The following is a 21,224-nucleotide window of genomic DNA, read 5'->3' as shown; positions in this document are numbered from 1 at the left end:
CATTTTGGGGCTCTTGAGTATCAGAAAGCAACTGACACTTGGAGAGATTTGGGGCAGTTGCCATTGCCACATTTCAGTATTGTTCTTTCAGGCACCATTTTCCTTCTTCATCACCCGCAGTATCCTCAACTTCACCGGCCATCACTGCCATGGAATATTGTTGGCTGTGACAACCCAAAGGATATTATGCATGATGTAATGAAGCCACAGACAAGCCCTGTTCACATTACAGTGCACACCTGTATGATCTGTGTACGCTTGATTGTTCTTTGTATGCGCGTGGAATAATTCTCATACTACAGTGAATGTGCAATACAAACCTGACGTTAATCCAGGTACCGGTCCGCGGCTTCATCTATAAAGCAAATGCGCATTGGTGCTTTCTTCCAGGCAGGTATGGGCAGGATGTGTATGCATTCACTGTAACAGGCATATAACTCTGTTCCCAAACACAATCACATGGATTGGCACAACCAATCAGATACAATGGCAGTGAGGGTCAGTGAGGCCCAAAAGAGAGCAAAGAAGAAAAAGGTGCAATGGGGCCATGGAGCAGCCGCCCCCCAAGGGGACACATGGTTTGCCAACCTCGCTATGGAACAATGCAAACTTTCAGCCCATGAGCATCTCTCCAGTCACTTGCTCAGACTGAACATGCTACTTTGGGAACAACTATGAAAGCCACAGTCTATTCAGCACTGCCCTGGCAAGTTCAAAATACTCACAGGTTTCCCATCCAGGCCAGGCTTTCCGGGCGGTCCGCTGGTCCCAGACTGGCCTTCTTCTGGGCCTGCCCCTCCCGGAGACCCCGGAGGTCCTTCCTCTCCCCTTTGACCTTTTTCACCTTTTTGACCCTACCAGTAGAAAACACACAGAAAGCAGGCTGTAATCCTAAGCACATCTATTCAAAATAAAGCCTTGCTCCAGCCGGAAGGGATCCCTTTGTGAGGGAATACAGTAAGAACTGGGCGGTTAAGAGCATCATTTCCACATTCGCCCCATTTGAAGGAACATCTTAAAAGTTATTAATGGAGAGCATAGAGGCTAGGTTAGAATTGTCTTTTTAAAATTATATCTCCTCCTAGAGAAAATTAATTGTGTAGGTTATCATATAAGAATAGGATGTATTTTTGCAACTTATACTAACATGTAAGGGTTTAGCACAGTGTGGTAAAATAATTGATGTTAGAAGGCTAGAATCGATAATATTTTGATATCTTTATAAACCATATTTCTGTGTTGGATAAATGTCCAGATTTATGCAGGCCGTGTAGTTACGTGATGTTTATTTATGCTCCCTTTTCTGTTTTTCCCCTACCCTTTCCCTTTATAATTAATAAATAAATAAACAAACAAACAAATAAATAAAGGGAGAAAAAAATCTGTATTCTTTGCTACAGAGATGAACAATCAAATATTAGAATAACAGACCCACAGAGCAGCAAGATAAGGAGCGAAGGAATAAAAGTACTCCATTTACCCAGTCTAATGGCACGGGGTGTCCAATCTCCAGGTGGTACCTGGAGATACCCTGGAATTATAACTGATCTCCAGACGACAGAGATCAATTTCCCTGGCACAGATGGCTGCTTTGGAATAGGGATGCCAGCAGCCTCCAGGTGGGAACTGGGGATCCCCTGGAATTACAGCTCACCTCTAGCCTACAGAGATCAGTTCTCCTGGAGAAAATGGCTGCTTTGGAGGGTGGACTGTATGGCACTGTACCCCACTGAGTTCCCAAACCCCACCCCCAAATCTGTAAGAATTTCCAAACCTGGAGTTGGCAACCCTAGGAGAGTCACACCCATTAACCCATTGGCTCCTGAGGGTAGACACACATTATCTACATAGAGTCGTACCACAAACAGGGAGGAATTGCTTGAGCTTGTAAGAACTGTACTGCATAAGTTGCCTTTGGGATAACTTCCGCATAAGTGCCTTCAGCAGGATATGACCCAAATGGCTCTTAGTAAAAGTCCACTGAGTCACATGAACACATATGAAGCTGCCTTATACTGATTCAGACCCTTGGTCCATCAAAGTCAGTATTGCTTACTCAGTCTGGCTCTCCAGGGTCTCAGGCAGAGGTCTTTCACATCACCTACTTGCCTAGTCCCTTTAACTGGAGATGCCGGGGACTGAACCTGGGACCTTCCGCATGCCAAACAGATGCTCACACCTGATTAGTCTCACTTACGAAGAACATCAACTCACTGGCTAGTGCCTCAAAAGACTACTGGTGAGTTGAGACTGATCACTGTAGCTGTTGAAGGGACTGAGCCACAAGGCTGGTGCTGGGGCTTGTGGTTCCACTTGATCCTGGCTGCTGGCTGTCCTCCAAGGCAGTGACCCTGACAGCCCAATACATACTGACTTTTCAATATGTAGTTCTGTGTCTGCATACCGCCCTGACTTGGATGGCCCAGGCTAGCCCGATCTCGGAGGCTAAGGTCATCACCGGTCTATGAGGTCATCACCCATCTATGAGGTCATCACCGGTCAATCCTTGGACAGGAGACCACCGAGGAAGCCCAGGATCACTACGTGGAGGCGGGCAATGGAAAACCATCTCTGAACGTCTCTTGCCTTGAAAACCCTACAGGGTTTCCCTAAGTTGTGTGGTGTAGTAGTTAAGAGCCAGTGTGGTGTAGTAGTTAAGAGCAGTGGTTTGGAGCGATGGGCTCTGATCTGGAGAACCAGGTTTGATTCCCCACTCCTCCACATGAGCGGCTGAGGCTAATCTGATGAACCGGGTTGGTTTCCCCACTCCTCCACATGAAGCCAACTGGGTGACCTTGGGCTAGTCACAGTTCTCTTAGAACTCTCTCAGCCCCACCTACCTCACAGGTTGTCTGTTGTGGGGAGGGGAAGGGACGGTGATTGTAAGCTGGTTTGATTCTTCCTTAAGTGGTAGAGAAAGTCAGCATATATAAACTACTACTACTACTACTACTTCTTCTTCTTCATCTTCGCCTTCTTCACAATTCTTTCCATCACCACCACTGTCTGCACACTAGCAGCATAACCCAGCACAGGAACATCATCCCAACACTCTAGGTTGGAATCAAAAAGGCAAACTACCACCAGTCTTCCCCCCCCCCACTCTGCCCCCAGGGCTTTTGAAAAGTCCAAAAGTCCAAGCCTGCTATATCCTTACCTTTTCTAAATATGCTCCTTGCACAACTCTAGCGTGAGGCCCAACTTCCGTTTTTAACATTTCCTGGGCTACTGTGGTGGTTTCGTGCTCCTGTTTAGTTGTGTGGTTGAATGTTTGATTTACAAACACCACAGTGCTTACACCTAAAAGACAGAAACTTGGATATCACACAGAGCTCTGCAGTGCTTACGCAGTCACATCACATTTACCAGGGAGGAAGACAGCTCAAAGGCAGAGAGATACTGAAAAGACATTCATTTGGCTCATGAGAAAACAGTTGAGGTCAGTGAAAATCCAAAACTAGAAAAGTCAAAACAGAGTCCTAAAATGAAAAAGAAAAATGTAGGTTTAATTGTTTTTAAACTGATAAAACTTCTGAGAGGCTATTCTACAAAAATGAAGAGAAAGAGGAACATCACAATGACACAGAACCTGGACCCAATAATGACGTCTCAGTGAACGGGCTTCTTTTAAATCCTGATTTTTCTTTGCCCTGATAAATTGGAGACATAAACATATAAAGCTGCCATATACTAAATCAGACCCTTGGTCCATCAAGATCCAGTCTTGTCTATTCAGACTGGCAGCGGCTCTCCAGGGTCTCAGGCTAAGGTCTTTCATATCATCTACTGCCCGGTCCTTTTAACTGGAGATGTCAGGGATCAAACATGGGACCTTCTGCATGCCAAGCAGATGCTCTACCGCTGAGTTGTGCCCCCTCAACCAGAGAACAGCAACCTGGTGTCCCTAGGTTTAAGCACTAACCTCAGACCCACTAAGAGAGGTTGCTTCCGGGCAACTTAATTTGCAATTCTGTACACAGTATGAGTTAAAATGTTATTCAGATCATACTGTAGCCACGAAAAGGCCCCTAGCCAAGCCAATCTGTTTCAGCCCTAAACCCCACCCCATGTGCAGTACATGAAACCCTACTGTTATTATTATGTAGCCCATATCTAGGTAATAATACATATTTATACAGTGCTATAAAAGGGTCAAAATATTTCACATACATTATTTTAGCAGTCCTTAAAATATTATCCTATTGCAGAAGCTGGCTGAAGCCAAGTAGCAGGATTTTGTCTAAGACTTTCTAGAGAATTCACGGCGGAGGCAAATTTTAAAACAGAGTCTGAGGGCTTAAATAGATGAGATCAAGATCGAAGATCACCGTCAGTTCAATCCACAGAATGCACACTGAAAGCTTGTTCATAGGTATATGCATTCGGCTAAAGCCGAACCCAAAAAACCTTTTCAGTATTTTTCGGAGTTTTTTTACTGATTAAAAAATGGCAACACTTAAAGGGAACCAAAAAAGTGGATCCTGAATAATGCTGATTTGTTTCGGTGTTATTCAGGGACACTTTGGCCCCACTGCCATTTCCCCCCAATCTGTCCCTCCCTCCCCCTTACTTACCTGCTGGCTGAGCCCTCGCTGCCGCCACCTCTGAATTCCACGTGGACTTCAGAGGCAGCCCAGCATGCAGATCGCCGCAGACCCCCTCGGAAGTCCACATGGACTACCAAGGTGGCAGGCAGTGCAGAACTGGACGCTGGGCTCCACTGAGCCCAGCATTCAGCTCTGCGCCATGAATTTTTCATGTTCAGGTTTAATAAACCTAACATTTTTTGATTATTCAAAAAAGCTGAATCCTTATATTCGGTTTTTTCAGATTGTTCGAAATTTTCCATGTTTATTAAACTCGACCCCAAAAAATACTGGGGGCGGGGGACAGGAAATGGTGCACACCCTATTTGTGCAGCCTCAATTTGCCTTGGGGTCACCCAGGGAAAGGTTTTAACACATCAAATTAAGTTTTGATGTTTGAAACTGGAGTCCTTGATCTGTTAATAGCATTTAAAGAAGACATGTCTTTTTAAAACATGCATTTTATCAGAGTATTATTTATTCTTTTATTACTACACAACTGTTATTGTTATTAAGAGAAATGACTTTTCCCTGAAGGGTATACAGGTAAAGAGATTAAAATATACAGTGCCTTGCTCTGTGACTTCAGTGGGGACCACAGATTCCTCTAAGAGATGATGTCCTGAAAAATCCACATCTTCAGCATTAGTTGGCAGGGTCGGTGGTGCTCCCATTGGTCCGGAAGTTCTTTCTTCGGATAGATTCCCAGCCTGTTGCCAAGCAAGAACATAAAGCAAACATCATCTGGACATTATGCTGCAGAAAAGGCTTTGTTATACGACGCAGTGTAGATAAGTAATTATTGACATTTTAACAATATTTGTTCAGGTCCCTTTCAAATAAATCTACAGTTCCATCCATGCTTAATATTAAACAAATCTTTGCAGTGTATGAAGGCCAAGCCAGAAAAATTGGTGGAAAGTCAGTCAACGGATCCGGGGATTTCATCAGCTTCTGCCTTAAGCTGGTCAGCTGATCCAAATGCATTTGTCAAGAGGCTGGAAGCCTCCCTTTCCCTTTTCCCCACCCTCTCCCTTGTGAGAAAATCTCCTCCCTGGTCTGTGAATATGGCATGTCCATGCCTGGTACCTTCATTCACTCCTCCTGTTAAGTGCTACAAGTGGCTAGATAAATCCTCCTTACCCGCCCAGGACAGATAAAAAACAAGAATCCCCTCTGCCTTCCAGGTTGATACCCCACCATTCATACTCCCCCCAAAACTCAACAGAGGGCCAGGCCCATAGCATTACGATCACAACAACACACAACATTACGATCACACAACAACACAACACTTTGAGGTAGGTGAGGATAAAGGAGAGTGACCCAGGGTCACCCCAGAAACTTCATGAGAAGTGTGGGGATTTCAACCCAAGTCTCTCAGATCCTAGTCTGACAGATCCTAGTCAAGCCACTATGCCACATATACATTTTTGCTCTCTTGTTAACTGCAGAGAAACTGGAACACGGGTGACTGTTAAGAGAGAAGGCGGTGGAAGTTGGGGTGTGTAGGTGTTACTGCTTTGTTAGAAACCATCTCGAGAACGATTCCAAGAACAAGAAGGATCTGCAGCTCTTGACAATTTTAGTTTTAGTTACTGGACCATCTCTCTCAGGATGAGCTCCTTTCCCCCAAATTATGATCCTTTATTGTAGCACATATGTAGTTCCAACTTCAGATCCTTCTGTTCATTCTTCCCTTCTATGCAGGGTTGCCAGGTCCCTGCTGGCAACTGGCGGAGGGGAGGGTCTTACTAGCAGAGGGGGAAGGCCTAGGCTGGCATTGCAGTGAGGCCGCCGGCAACATGGGATGCTCTGATATATGGGCAAAAACTCTGTGGTAGTGTGAGCTCTAGCCCTGCGGCAAACCATAAACAGATTCCAGCAGACGGTAAATCCACTAAAGCAGTTTTATTGGTTATCATCGACAGGTTTCAGAAACCATATTCAGAAGGACACTAGTAAGGGGCAAAGGCGAGGTACAGAGCATATATGGAAAAGCAACCGGAGATAACTGGTAACCTAGGCAAACCCCCCTCCCAGAGGCAGGAAGGAGCACTTGGCAAGAGTATGGAAATTTAGGAAGACTAAACACGGGGCACAGATTGACCTTGGACAGGACAGCACAGCAGCACCTGGGAGCAGCACAATCGCACTACCGCATACCATCCTCATGGCTTGCTCCTGACAGGTAGGCCCCTTGTTTACCATAGAATTTTTGCCCAAATGTCAGAGTGGCCTGCGTTGCTGGCAATGTCACTGGCAACACTGGCCTAGGCCTTCTCCCTCTGCTGGTCGGTCCCCTGATAGCCAGCTCATTGGCAGCAGCTGGAGGTGGAGAATCCCCTGCCATGCAGTTTTCAGAAAGGCGAATTTCTCTTCTGGATGCCCTGAACTGAAAATGGGCATTGTTCTGCTCATACGAAATTCCGTGACTACCGATTTCCAACTGGGCCCTTCGGCTACGCTCCACACTCTTACAGGAGCACTTTGCCATTGGCAAGAGATCTGTGCAGCTCTGGCACTCGGCACAGCTTTTCTCTGGCTGGCAGCTGAGTTTTTCCAAGTGGGATCCTGCATTCGCTTCACTTCCACCCAGCTCAGGAATCTCCACTTGGAATGGGCAGCATCAGGCCGTTTGCTTGACCGCTGGCATGTCCCATGTGAACGTCAACTTTCCAAAAGCATCTGTTGGCGGCTGCATTGGTTATCACAGGCTATGCCTCTTGTTTGGAATTTGGCAAGAAAGTCCACATTGAAAACTCTTGGGCATTTCCTCCAGCCAGCATATAAACCCAAGGAGTTGTTGGCATTTAGATGCTTCACAGCTGACAAACAATATTTTAAGTTTTGTTAAAGGCAGCGTGAATCTTGAGAGACGTGACAGACTGCAGTTCTGCCCGGCATGCACTTTTAAGTTCATTCCTATTAATTTAATATAATCTTTTTAAAAACCCATGCAGGGCTTTCCCATTAAATCCATACAGTTTAAGGAGAATGGGTCACTTTACAAGGCTTCCTGGCTTATGATTGTTTGGCTCGGAAATCTCTGCAATGTAAAACAAGGGGTGATTATCTGGCACAAAGAGCCTTCCTGTGGCTGCAACCAGGACTTCACACAGACATCTCTTTGTCTGGAGACAGACTAAAGAGTGGCCAAGAGTCGCCAACAGGAGTGGATGGAGAGTGGATACAAACGATATAGGGGACAGACCACAAAATCGCCTCCTCTCGACTTCATTCCTACAAATTTATGTGATCGGTTCCACCTCCAGCTTGGCTGGAAGCTCACTGCAAGACAAAGCATATTAAGAGATCTTTCAAGGGACAACATCCAACTGCAGGAAATAAGGCTGGGATGTGGGTTTCATTTCCTTGGGAGGGGGGGGGGAAGGAGCCTTCACTTCTTATGCGACACCCATCTTCCGCAGGAGGAAAGTGTCTCTGCTAGCGGAATGGGTCTGTGGCATCCAACCCTGTAGATTTTAGCACTTTACATCTTACTGATACTAGTTTGTGCCCCTTTGCCTTTGGCGTGCCGTCCCTTAGTCTAACACTAAGACAATTCCAGCATTATGACCCTTCTTGCGGCTATTACATACCATGGTTAGAACGGATATTTGTATCAATGTACAGCTGATTTTTCCCTACAGCATAATTGTGGGGCAAATCAGAAGGTTCCAGCCCAAGCGAGACCTCTGAGGAGTTTTCGAAAGTAGTCTTGAAAACACAAGGGAAACTATGGGGGGGGGATGGGGGGTCTGCACAGGTTCTGTTCCACTGAATTCCAGTTCCAAGGCTTGGGGTCAATTACAGCAGTTGTCGAAAGCTGGGAAAGTTGTCACCCCAACTTCAGTGAGTGTGCGCTTTGAGATGTAACTCTAAGTACCCACAGCAGCATTCAAACAGGAAGGTCAGCAGAAATATCTGGCAGAAGAAGTATTCCTTGTTACAGGGTTTTAAGCCTTGCTCTTTCAATGCATTAATTGCTCTGTCTTTCATGAAGATCCTGCTGTTACCCCATCTGGACTAAGATGTATGTGAAGCAAAAGAATCTTCTGCAGTTTTTAAAAACGAATCGTCCAACTAAGGCTGCAATTTTGAAAAGGGGTGTGTGTGTGCAAAGCTCCTTAGGAGCCGGTGTGACCCTGCACCGGCGTAAGTGCCCATTTAACCTGTGATATGGAGCACTTATGCTGTCATGGGTGGCATCTACGCCAGTGCTGAGATGCCTCGCCACAGCATGGGGCTCAGGTGCTGCCTACTGCTGGCGTCCCAGTGGCGCATGTCCCTGCACCGGTGTCCTGAGAGGCGTCTCCGGGGCGTTTCCAGAGGCAGGGCTGCCTTTAGGCAGCTCCCTAGCGCCTTTCACCCAGGGAATGCCCCTTCTCACAGCGGCATATCTGTGACACCTTTTTGGGTGTTGTAGCCCTGTTGAAGTCTATGGGGGCATTTCCCTTTTTGCTCTTTTTAAAAGGAGTTATATGTCTTTTCAGCAGCCGGGAAACCTCTGAGGAGGAGGCATGGTAGTGCTGCTCTCGGTCGTTGTCGTAACACACACACCCCTTATGAATGGGCTGCCCATGTCCCTTCCCAAGCTGCAATTCTCACTGCGTGAAGAAAAGACAGCTCAAGTGCCTGAACCTGTCTCTCCCCCCACCCCGCCAACACCCAGATCATTGCAGTGAGGGTGTTTCCCATCATGGAAGAGGCATGAGGAGAAAGAGTTAAACACCCTCTCGTCCAGCAGCCCTTCCCCAATCCTGACAGCAGCTCCCTGCTGCAGTTCTTTGGCTTCATGTCTGTTTTGGCCAATGAATGGAAACTGAACCTCTCATCTGCCCAAACATGTGGACTGCAAATGGCTGAGTGTTTGGTCACCTGCAAACCCATTAAGAAGGAAGCATCTTTGCTGTCCCCAGAGAGTTCTTATTGTGGATCCGGATAAAGGACTTCCTTGGAATAAGTAGCAAATCAGATTGCCTTGGAAAGCCGCACACATGGAAATTGCCACTGCCTTCACCTTATGTGCACAGCAGCAAAAAGTAGGCCTTGTGCCACAAGAATAAGGTTGGAAAGAGCCCGATACTTACTGGTTTTTGTGTGGGTGTGGGCCGAATGACTTCTTGAGTCTCAGGGAGACCTTCCTGTTCCTGAATGTCATCATGGCCACTGCCCTCTCCTGAAGCCTAGAAGAACCAGACCACAGTGAAGAACTGAGGGCATGTTATCGTGAGGGATTTCACGGACACTGAGCACATTCATTCAGGGCAGCCAAACCCCACACGCTGAAAAAGCACAAATACGTCCTCCACATTAGTTTCCTGGCTGTATCATCAACAAAGAGAACCACACACTTCACACTTTGGGTGCGGTCCACTGAGGGAGGCCCTGTTGGTGGTCCAACTTCCCATGTATCAGAAGGACAGGATGCAACACTTGTAGAGAGCATGTAGAGAACCATCACAACATGCATTATATTACTACATCTGATTCTGAAAGGTTGGTCCCTGTGCGGACAGCATAATATACACAAGGGGGCCAGTCATGGTTGAGTGAAAACCTGGGGGAAATTGTTCCCCACCCAGAGACTCCTTGCGTGCATGTACGTAGCCAATGAGATCTCTGCCCTCCACCCCAGCACACACTCTGAATTGTACCAGAATGGCACACTCAGGACCAAGGGACTCAACTCCTCAGCTAACAGGAGCCTTTTCCTCACCTCACAGACATTCTCTGCACATTCTCTGCAATACTTACTTAGGCGTAATAAGGTACTAGAGATATGCAGTTAGTCTCACATTGCTTTGGGTTTTTCTTCTGAAATATGGCTGGGGGAGAGAAGGTGGTATGAACTGTCTGGTAGCAGCAGTGCTGTGTAATGGAACGCTTATGCCAAGGGTCCCCACACCTTTGGAGCCTGTGGGCACCTCTGGATTTCTGATACAGTGTGGTAGGCGCAACCACAAAATGGCTGCCACAAAATGGCTGCTGCAGGAGATGGAGCCAGCCAGCCACAAAATGGTTGCCACAACTAACTTCAGTCATACAATGAAATGCTGTGGTGGACAGCTGCTGCCAAAGCAACATTTTAAAAAATCTGCACAACTGATCAAATCTCCCTTGGCCAATCAGAAGCCCTGCTGTGCAAAAGCCCCACCTGGCCCCTTCCACTTTCTAAAAACACTTGGTGGGCACCAGGAAAGGTGTCATTGGGTGCCATGGTGTCCATGTAAGGTTGCCAAATTCAAGGTGCTGGCTGGAGATCTTCTGCTATTACAGTTGATCTCCAGGTGATAGAGATCAGTTCCCCAGGAGAAAATGGCTGCTTAGGTTGTGGACTCTATGGCATTGTACACTGCTGAAGACCCTTCCCTCCACAAACCCCACCCTCCCCAGGCTCATCCCCATCCCCAAAATTTCTAGGTATTTTCCCACCCAGAGTTGGTGACCCTATGTCCATGGGCACCACGTTGGGGACCCCTGGCTTATGCCTTTCCCCATCAACAGCTTTTGTGATCAAAATCTATCTGGTGTATTTTGGCCTACCTTTCCTGGCACCTGGGGCAGAGTACAGGGGTCTTCCTCTGTCATTTTATGTCGTCAATAATCTCGCCAGACTTTACCAAGTGAAAACACCGGCACAACTGACACGTGGGGCTTTGCTTGGGCCACCTTCATCTACTTTTGTCCCACTGGAGCAGGTTCAGTCTAAATTCTTGAGAGCAGCCCTCCATTTACCGTTGCGTATCAAATGCTCCTGCTAGACTGGAGGCAGGACTGGAGAGCATGGAGGCAAGGGTCTGCACTGCTTCCATTATCCTTCGGCTCAAATTAAATCTTATCCCTCAAGGACCACTTCTACAGGATAAATTCCAGTCAACATGGCTAAAGATGGTCCTTAATAAAATTGCCTGCCTGGGCCTTTCTCCACCTACCCTGTTAGCCATGGGCATTGACCAAGCATCAAGTTTCTTGAAGCAAAGGATGGAAGACGTTGAACGCCAGACAGACCTTGGAAAATCACCATTTTTCCTAGTACCTGATAAATCTAGATACTTGATCTCACCTGCAGCTTATTTTTATCATCTTGAGTCTATTCATTATAGGAAGGCCTTTACCCTTGCCAGATGCCAGGCCCTACCATCGGCTGACTTAGAAGGAAAATATAAGAAGAACCCTAGATCAGAGAGGTTATGTCCGTGTGGAACCGGGGACACTGAAACCATCGAACATGCACTGATATGCTGCCCATTCTACCACGAAGTTAGATCAAAGCTTATTTCCTCCTTACTTGGTAAATTCCCTGACGAGTCAGTTGAGCTTTTGGCAAAAAAGCTCCTATTAGGAGAAGACCCTCAGCTTACGCTCCAAACTGCCAAGTTCTGTGCTGTTGCTATTAAAATACGCAGAGCTTTATTAGAGAATGATTGTTACAATATTTTACTAACTGTATCAATTTTAAAATGATAATTTTAACCAGAGGTTGCTTTTATTGGCCTTACACCTTTATATGTAGGGGCAGTTTGTGATTCTGCGGTGCAAAACTATTGTGTCTGGAAATTTTGATGTGTTGGCACATGATTGGTCAGTCGAGAGTATTAATAAACTTGACTGATCTTGCCAGACTGAGAGAGTGAGGGACTGGCCCCAGGTCAAATGGCAAGATTTGTGGGGACCTGATCCCTCTTCTCCCAGATCCTAGTCCCACACTTGGACCACCACAGCATGGGGTGGCTTCTCTTCAAGCTCCTCCTTAGCTGCTTCCTTGCCTGGGGAGGAAATACTGCAGCTGACAAACTTCCCATTCAAGTACTGAGCATTTTGGAAGCTGCAGGCGTCGCTGAGCGAGAGACAGGGGCTTCTGGAAAGAGCTCTCCTAAACCTGTTCCTTGCCATTAGTGCGGCAAATGATTGCATGCAGAAGTACTCACGTAGGGATCATCCTCCTCACATTGGTCCTCGGCAGCCTTCGGGTCTGGTCGGATGGTGAGCTGCTGAATGGAGCCCTGGGTGGAACAAGAAGAGCCGATCAGCACGGCAGCCTTTCCATCCCACACAGAACATCGGACAGCATTTCGCTGCCTCTGACCAAAATCTAAGCCATGGAGATTAAATAACGACCCTAAAGGATCGTGGGAAACTATAGGAAAGGAAGGGGGAGTGAGAGCAAGTTTAGAACGCTTACAATTTCTTTGAGCCTGGGGCGTGTTTATTTATTACTCTGCCCTTCCTGTAAAGAACTCTACGCAATGTAGTTTTAGGGTATGATTCATTATAATAAGCATTGTTTCTAATGTTGCACTCACACACTTTTAAATGGGGCACATTTCACTAGCAGCAGAGCAAAAGCCCTGCCAGGTTATGGGGCTCTCTGCCATATGTGGTGCTGCTTTGCACAGGTACCAGCCCAGGTGAAAGAGATGCGATGCGAGCACAACTTTATTTATTTATGTTTACGCTATTAATATGCCTTTCTTGCTGAAACTCAAGGCCAATTACAAAGAGTAAATCAGCACGATCAGTATAGTGGGACATCCAAAAACAATGCCACAGGCATTTGATGTGCAGAGATCTGGAAAACCAACCAGAGGGAAAACACAGCATAACTGTTAACACGACACATTAAACGAAAGCAAAAAATGACATAGCGGGAGCCTACTTACAGCAACAGACAGCACAAACTGTGCATGGTGGTATAGTCCCCAGTCCCCAACCCTCCACTCCAGGGTTCTCTCTGAGCACAAAGACCCCCCCAGGGAGGTGGGGTTTTTTTGCCCCTCCATCAGCACATTGAAATCAGACCCAAATTTGTACCTGAAAGTTTGCCTGTTGAAAGCTCACACATTAAAAAGACACCCACACAAAAACCATGCAGGGCCACAAAGGGTGTGCTTGATACTTCTCTTTAACACTCCAGGTAGGGTTGCCAACCTCCTTTACTTGTTGTTACTAGTATTGTGAGTATTTTTTGCATAACCTCCAGGTAGTAGCTGCAGATCTCCTGCTATTACAACTGATCTCCAGCCAATAGAGATCAGTTCACCTGGAGAAAATGGCCACTTGGGCAACTGGACTCTAATGGCATTGAAGTCCCTCCCCTCCTCAGGCTCCGCCCAAAAATCCTCCTGCCGGTGGCGAAGAGGAACCTAGCAACCCTAACTCCAGGTTTTTTCTACAGGCAGGCAAGCTACGGGGAGTTGCATTTCTGTTTCAATTATAGTAATTATGTTTACACTTGCAGTTATGAATGTAAATTCACATGTGCACATTTTGTCCTCTTTTCTGAAGGCTCTTGTCTTTCTTTGGTCATATGGCCAGCCTTGCGATGCCACACATAGGCTTGCGGACTGCATCCACATGAAAACTTAGAATCATAGAATATAATCATAGATTCATAGAGTTGGAAGGGGCCACAGAGGCCACCTAGTCCAACCCCCTTGCTCAGCGCAGGATCAGCCTAAAGCATCCCTGACCAGTGTTTCTCCAGCCGCTGCTTCAAGACTGCCAGAGAGAGGGGGAGCCTCACCACCTCCCTAGGCAGCCCATTCCCACACTGAACAACTCTTACTGTAAAAAAAAGTTTTCTTAATGCCCAGCCGGTACCTTTCTCCCTGTAATTTAAACACATCAATGTGAGTCCTGCCCTCTTCTGCCAATAAGTACAGCTCCCTACCCTTCTCTAACAGTGCATTCCTAAGGAAAGTGACACATTGAAATGAATGAATGGGCTTAGACTGGAGTAACTCTCCTCAGGAATGCACTGTCAGTCTTTCAAATACTTAAAGAGTATTTTTAATTCAATCATTCCCAAGTCCCCTCAGCCTTTAATAGGCAACAAGCAAAAATGGACTCTCTTAACATTGGGTCTGAATTTGTGGGTCTGAACATCCCGCAATGCCCTCTCTTTTTCCGTTGTTCACCACCATTCTGTTCCCTCCTCCTCCCACCTAGATCTTCCCCTCTCCCTAGCTTTTTGGGCAAGATGTTGCACTGTTAGTTATAAAAAAGAAAAAGCAAACAATAAAAGGCTTTGGTTGAATTCAACCCAAAGCCCTTTCCAGCCCAACATCCTGCTTCTCAGCAGTGGCCACCCAGACCTCCCACAGTGGCCCTTATTGAAAAATCATGAAAGCAAAACTTACCAATCTCCAGGTGGGGCCTGGAGCTCTACAGGAATCACAACTGATCTCCAGATCAGAGAGATCAGTTCCCGTGGAGAAAATGGCTGCTTTGGAGGGGGGACTCTGTGGCATCATACCCTGCTGAGGTCTCTCCCCTCCCCAAACTCTGCCCTCCAGAGGCTCCACCCCCACCCCACGCTCCAGGTACTTCCCAGCCCAGAGCTGGCAACCTTCCTTGTGATGCTTGCTGGGCAACCTGATGCGGAGACAGCAGAGTCAACTAATGGATCAAAGATAACAGGCGAAAGAGTTTCTCATTTTCTGAAGAATGGAAAACTCTGATGTTTTCCAAGACACGATTGCCAAGCGTTTTGCAAACAAGAGCCCAATGACAGAATTTTGGTCTGAGCACAATTATCAATTGTACTTTCCTTCTGATCTGGAAGAGGAACTCCACTGCTCCATCCCAACACTGCTTGGGATCGCAGGGCTACGGCCACCTGCCAGGAAGTCTTGACCCATTTTTTTTTGCAAGTCACAACACTAAATGCTGTCAGTACAGTTGATATTACCATTTAATTAAATGAGAGAAAACGAAACTGGAGATCTTTGTTTTCATTTGGCTCCAACTTTTCCCTTTGGCCAACTTCCCCATTTCTGCTGGAATCAGGGTGGTTGTCAACTCCGAGCAAGACTCCACGGGAAGACGGCTTATTTAAGCTGATAATGTTTGAGAGGTTGGATTTATTTCATTTTAGGAGCATGGCACACACAGGCATACATTGTCCTTAAGTACTTCACTTTGCATGTATAAATGCAGCTCTGTGGCTGCTTTCCCATTCTACTGGGTGGTCAGAAAATTTATCTGATCTGTCCCTTGCTCATTTCTGGTGTGCTCATTAAAGTGATTAAAATTATGTTGGCATATAAAAACCCCCACAGAGTTCTGGTTACTAATTTCCTAACACAAATGTGCCAGTAAAGGGGAAGCTCCTGGTCTGAGACCACAGCACATTTGTCCCAAAAGTGTCACTGCCATTCTGTGGTACATTCAGTGGACAAAGCACTGGGTATGAACATGGGAGCTTTGTGCTGAAATCCTTGCTGAACAGCGAAGCCTCAGGTGAGTCTCCGTATCTCATCAGTAGCTAGAGTTGCCAACTCCTGGTTGGGAAACTCCTAGAGATTGGGGGTTGGAGCCTCAGGAGGCAGGGCTTTGGGGAGGGGAAGGACCTCAGAGGGATATAATGCCATAGAGTACCCCCTTCCAAAGTAGCCATTTTCAGGAGTTCAGAGTGACCCCTCTTTAATTGGGTGGAAAACGTTCCTGTCCCAGAAGGCCTTCTAGCTAGCTTGATTTGTGGGTCTGTGAAACCTGCTCATTCAGACATACAACAATAGCCCAGGAGCTAGGGTTGCCAACCTCCGGGTACTAGCTGGAGACCTCCTGCTATTTCAACTGATCTTTAGCTGATAGAGATCAGTTCACCTGCAGAAAATGGCCACTTTGGCCATTGGACTCTATGGCATTGAAGTCCCTCCCCTCTCCAAACCCCACCCTCCTCAGGCTCCTCCCACAAAAAACCACCTGCCGGTGGTGAAAAAGGACCTGGCAACCCTACTAGCAGCAAGATCACCCAGAAATGTATCAGGTGATGGTACTTACTGTGAACCGTTCTAGTCCTGTGGCTCCCGCATTCCCAACAAATATTCCGGAACTGGGCTCGAAGAATAAAGCCTGAGTGGATCGCTGAAACTGGATCCTGTGATATTCTTCGCAGTCCATGAATAATACAATGTCGTTTTCTTGCACCGTCAACGTAAAACGATTCCATTTGTTGGTCGTCACTGGGACTTTGAATGAAGCCGCCTCTCGCGATATGTGAGAACTGGGTTCAGTGTAATACATAATTATCCTCTGGGCGCCATCGTCCACGGGCGACAGCCTGACTCCCAAGTAAATTTTCTTCTGAAAGGCATCGGTGATGGCAAACAGCACCCCTCCACGGTCGCTGTTTGGTTTGACTGTGACAGTGACAGCAAAGTCTCTGTAGAACTGCTGAGGTATCAGAGTCCTTGTTAGACGGCCAATATTAGCATCCGGTCCAAAACTGTATGCTGGAAACCCTCCGTAGCCAGTGATAAAAGAGACGGACGGGGGAAGGGGGACTCCTATTAGTTCTGTGAGGTCCAGGTGCCCCTTCGATCCTCTTTCTGTAGTGCAAGATAAAAACAGATTATGGGTTCTGTCATTTACTGTTCTTGTGCAACGAAAAGCCAGAGTGAGATACTCCATACAAAAATAATGTAATGTGCTGGTATAACCTGATCTGGATAGCCCAGGCTAGCTTGGTCTTGTCAAATCTCAGAAGCTAAGCAGGGTCAGCCTTAAGTCGTTTATGCATGAGAGCTTTACCTGGTGTTCAATGCTCACTCGACCCACACTTTTCTGTTGCGAATCCAAAAAACACGACGCAACAGCAAGCTCCAGTCTGGAAGCGTCTCCCTGCCCCTTGAAAATGCTGCTTTGTAATTGGCTATAGTGCTTGCTGTGAGAAAAGCACCCAGTTCCCATTCCCCTCCCCCGAAACCTGGCCCAGTGTACCAACCAATTACAAAAACCGAAGCTCTGTTAAAGAAACTGCGGGGGGGGGGGGGACTCAAGTGTCAATTTAAAACCCTTTTGTTTTGGTGAATCTGATCAGAAAGAACTCCGGGTGGAGATAAAAATCAAGAAGCATTTGCGTCCCTGCCTCTTTAAATATGGCTTTGTAATTGGCTGTACTGCTTGCTGTGAGAAAAACATCACACACACCCACTCCCCTGTCGCGCACTTTGCTTTATGCATGGTGAGTTCACCTGGGCTGATCTCAGAGGAGATGGCCATGAGGTCATCTCGAATGGACAGAAAACTCATGCATAACTCCAAGGAACAACCAAGACTGACGGGGGGCGAACGTGAGGGAAAGTACCCATGCATAAACAACCATGGTTAGTGTCTGGATGGGAGACCACCAAGGAAATCCAGGGCTGCTATGCAGAGGCAGGTACCCAGCTGGCTTTGTGTGTAGTAGTGGAGAAACCAACCCAGCTCACCAGGTTAGCCTTCACCACTCATGTGGAGGAGTGGGGAATCAAGCCCCGTTCTCCAGATCAGTTTCCACCACTCCAAACCACTACTCTTAACCACTACCCCATGCTGGCTCTCTAAGTAAACTTCTAAGTAAATGTTGGTCTGCATGATATTGCACAAAGGGCTACCCTTGAAGAGCGTTTGGGAGGCTGCAGCTGATGCAGAATGCTGTGGCTAGATTGCTGGTCGGGGCCAGCTACCGGGAACACGTGACCCCGATATTACAGCAACCGATCCACTCCCGAGCCCGATTCAAGGTGCTGGTTTTGATCTTTAAAACCCCTCATTGCTTGAATCCAGGGTATCTGAAGAACTGCCTTCTCCCATATGTTCCTGACTGTCCCATCAATCAAAGAAGTTAATCTGATAGGCACACAAGAGGGCCTTTTCAGTGGCAGCCCCACGATTATGGACAACCTCCCCAGGGAGCTGCGCCTGACCCCCTCACTTTCTATCTTCAGGAGGCCGCTGAAGATGGTTTTATTTAGACTACATTTGGTTAAGTTTGCCAGTAGTCCTGAACTGTGATTTAAAATTTTGCTTTTTACGTTTTTTAAAAAATGTATTTCATCTATGTTGTAAGCCGCCTTAGGCTCCATCAGGAAGAAAAGTGACTATAAACTAGGGTTGCCAGGTCCCTCTTTGCCACAGGTGGGAGATTTTTGGGGAGGAGCCTGAGGAGGGTGGGGTTTGGGGAGGGGAGGGACTTCAATGCCATAGAGTTCAATTGCCAAAGCAGCTACTTTTTTCCAGGTGATCTGATCTCTATTGGCTGGAGATCAGTTGTATTAGCAGAAGATCTCCTGCTATTACCTGGCAGTTGGCAACCCTACTGGCAACCCTAGGGCAGGGCCAGGTGGGGTGTTTGCCCAGCAGGGCTTTTGATGGCTGTGCAGATTTTAGTGTCCTGTTAAACAGAGGTTCTGCCTGAAACGTTGAAGAATTACTATTAGTGTTGTGCATAACCTCACTCTCTGAGATTTTGTGGTTGGCTCTGCTGTAATTAGGGTTGCCAGGTTCTCTCTCACCACTGGCAAGAGCTGCATGGGGCGGGGGGGTGTTATGCGTGCAGGCAGCATGTGGTGCAATGATGTCACTTCCAGGTTTACCCCTAGGGTTGCCAGGTCCCTCTTCGCAACCAGCGGGAGGTTTTTGGGGTGGAGCCTGAGGAGGGCGGGGTCTGGGGAGGGGAGGGACTTCAATGCCATAGAGTCCAATTGCCAAAGTGGCCATTTTCTCCAGGGGAACTGATTTCTACCAGCTGGAGATCAGTTGTAATAGCAGGAGATCTCCAGCTTGTACCTGGAGGTTGGCAACCCTATTTACCCCAGAAGCACCAGCATCACATAAGACACTAGCACGTTCCTCCAAAAACTCTATGGAAATCATAGAGTTTTTGGGAGAGAGTGCTAGAGTCCTCATGGTGATGCCGGCATTTCCAGGTTAAACCTGGAGGTGAGGTCAGCATTATACCCCACTGAGGTCCCCTGTCCTTCCCAGGTTCCACCCCCAAATAGGGCTGCCAGGTCCCTCTTGGCAACCGGCGGGAGGTTTTTGGGGCAGAGCCTGAGGAGGGCGGGATTTGGGGAGGGGAGGGACTTCAATGCCATAGAGTCCAATTGCCAAAGCGGCCATTTTCTCCAGGTGAACTGATCTCTTTTTTAAAAAATAATTTTGTTATTGTTTTCTCATTTTATACATCATAAATCAATTTCCATTAAGACTTTAACAATATAAAATAAAATCTATAATATTTTCTAATCTAAAAAATAAAAATTGACTTCCCCTTCACTCTCTTCTGTCCAAAATTAAATTATGTATACTTTTGCTAACAGTATAATCCCCCTATACTCAATTATTCTATGTATCTTATTTTATCTAGTTAATATACCTGTAACCATCCTAATGTTATCACTATACCTAATAACTGTGAGGGTCTCTGTGTCTCTGACTCTGTGTCTCTGCTTTCCATCACCTGCTTTGTTATCAGTGAACTCATAAAAGCAGTTCACACCTTCTGGTCCCAGGCGCCTGGCCTGATTGCCCCAAGTATCTCCCCCCCCCCCCCGCTGTTCTTCCTGCCAGTACTCCCTCAGGCCGATGCGGCCTTGGAAGTGTGATAGCTTCAGCAGACTTCCTGGGACTCGTTTGATGTTTTGTATTATGCCAAGCTTGTAACTTCCCATAACAATAAGTGTGAACCCCAGTGCCCCAGTGCCCTGGAGTCAATATATTCTGTAAACCCGATTAGCCCCTCACTTGCAACTTTCTACCTGTGCCTGTCTCATCTCCTGATGTCTTCAATAAACCAGTTGTTTCTGTATCAACGCCTGAGCAATTGATTTGGAGAATAGGACTCAGAGAGGGGGAACTCTCACAATAACTGTGAGGGATTAAACCAAAGAGTATCCTTTAAAATGACCCATCGAAAAATATTTTTCACAGTAAATTCTCCACATCTCCCATTCCCCCCAAAATTGTACATTATCAGTCTGATTAATATAAGCAGTAAGTTTCGCCATCTCCATCAATTCCATCATCTTGTATATCCAGTCCTTTTTTTCCGGTATCTCATCAGTCTTCCATTTTGTTGCATATATCAACCGTGCAGCTGTGGTGGCATATATCAAGAAAGTTCTATGAGTCAAAATAGTGTCCGGTATCATACTTAGTAGCATCATTTCAGGTGTTTTAAATACATTTTGTTGTAAAATTAACCTTATTTCCTCATATATCATTTCCCAAAATATCTTGGCTTTTTCACAAGTCCACCAAATATGATGAAAAGAACCAATTTCTTTCTTACATTTCCAACAGTTTGGTGACATTGAGGGAAATGACTTTGCTAGTTTCTTTGGTGTTAAATACCGTTTGTACATCATTTTATATATATTTTCTCTTAACAATTGCGAATATATTAACTTCAGGTCTTTTGTTTACAGTCTTTCCCATTTCTGCAACATTATATCATGTCCCAACATTTGTGCCCAACTAGTCGTGGTAGGTTTTATTCGGTCTTGTTCACAATAAAGTTCCAATAAAAGTTTGTACATCTTAGATATTAAATGGTCATCAGTATCCAACAAGAGTTTCTGAAAAATTGATTTAGTACTGGAAAATCCTGTTTAAGTCTTGCAAATAAACCGAGTTAATTTGATGACACTGTAACCAAGTCAAAGACTCTTTAACTTCTTCGTATTCTTTAAGTGAACATTTTATACCATCCCATTTCAAAAGATCTTGATAAGTTAAAAATTGAGCAGGTCTAAGTGGGCGCAGAGTTAGCATTTCTTGTGATGAAATCCACCGTGGAGTCTTTGGTTCTAACAGATATTTATATCTACTCCATATTCTATAAAGAGAAGACTTGACCATATGTTG

General features: G+C 46.3%; 1 protein-coding gene across 1 annotated transcript in view; it reads right to left on the bottom strand.

Moving 5' to 3' along the window:
- The window catches only part of COL15A1 (collagen type XV alpha 1 chain), a 137,742-nt gene that overhangs the window by 113,569 nt on the left and 2,949 nt on the right, over positions 1–21,224 (bottom strand). The window contains exons 2-7 of the mRNA XM_056857583.1: positions 16,377–16,924; positions 12,521–12,595; positions 9,680–9,775; positions 5,158–5,296; positions 3,158–3,300; positions 726–854 (exon numbers count right to left, since the gene is read on the bottom strand). Coding sequence (XP_056713561.1) covers positions 726–854; positions 3,158–3,300; positions 5,158–5,296; positions 9,680–9,775; positions 12,521–12,595; positions 16,377–16,924 — 1,130 coding nt within the window. The remainder of the gene's footprint in view (positions 1–725; positions 855–3,157; positions 3,301–5,157; positions 5,297–9,679; positions 9,776–12,520; positions 12,596–16,376; positions 16,925–21,224) is intronic.

Source organism: Euleptes europaea, chromosome 11 (genome assembly GCF_029931775.1).
Source record: "Euleptes europaea isolate rEulEur1 chromosome 11, rEulEur1.hap1, whole genome shotgun sequence".
Taxonomy (NCBI): Eukaryota; Metazoa; Chordata; class Lepidosauria; order Squamata; family Sphaerodactylidae; genus Euleptes; species Euleptes europaea.
Note: the sequence above shows the minus strand (reverse complement) of the source record. Positions and strands in the feature narration are given on the sequence as shown.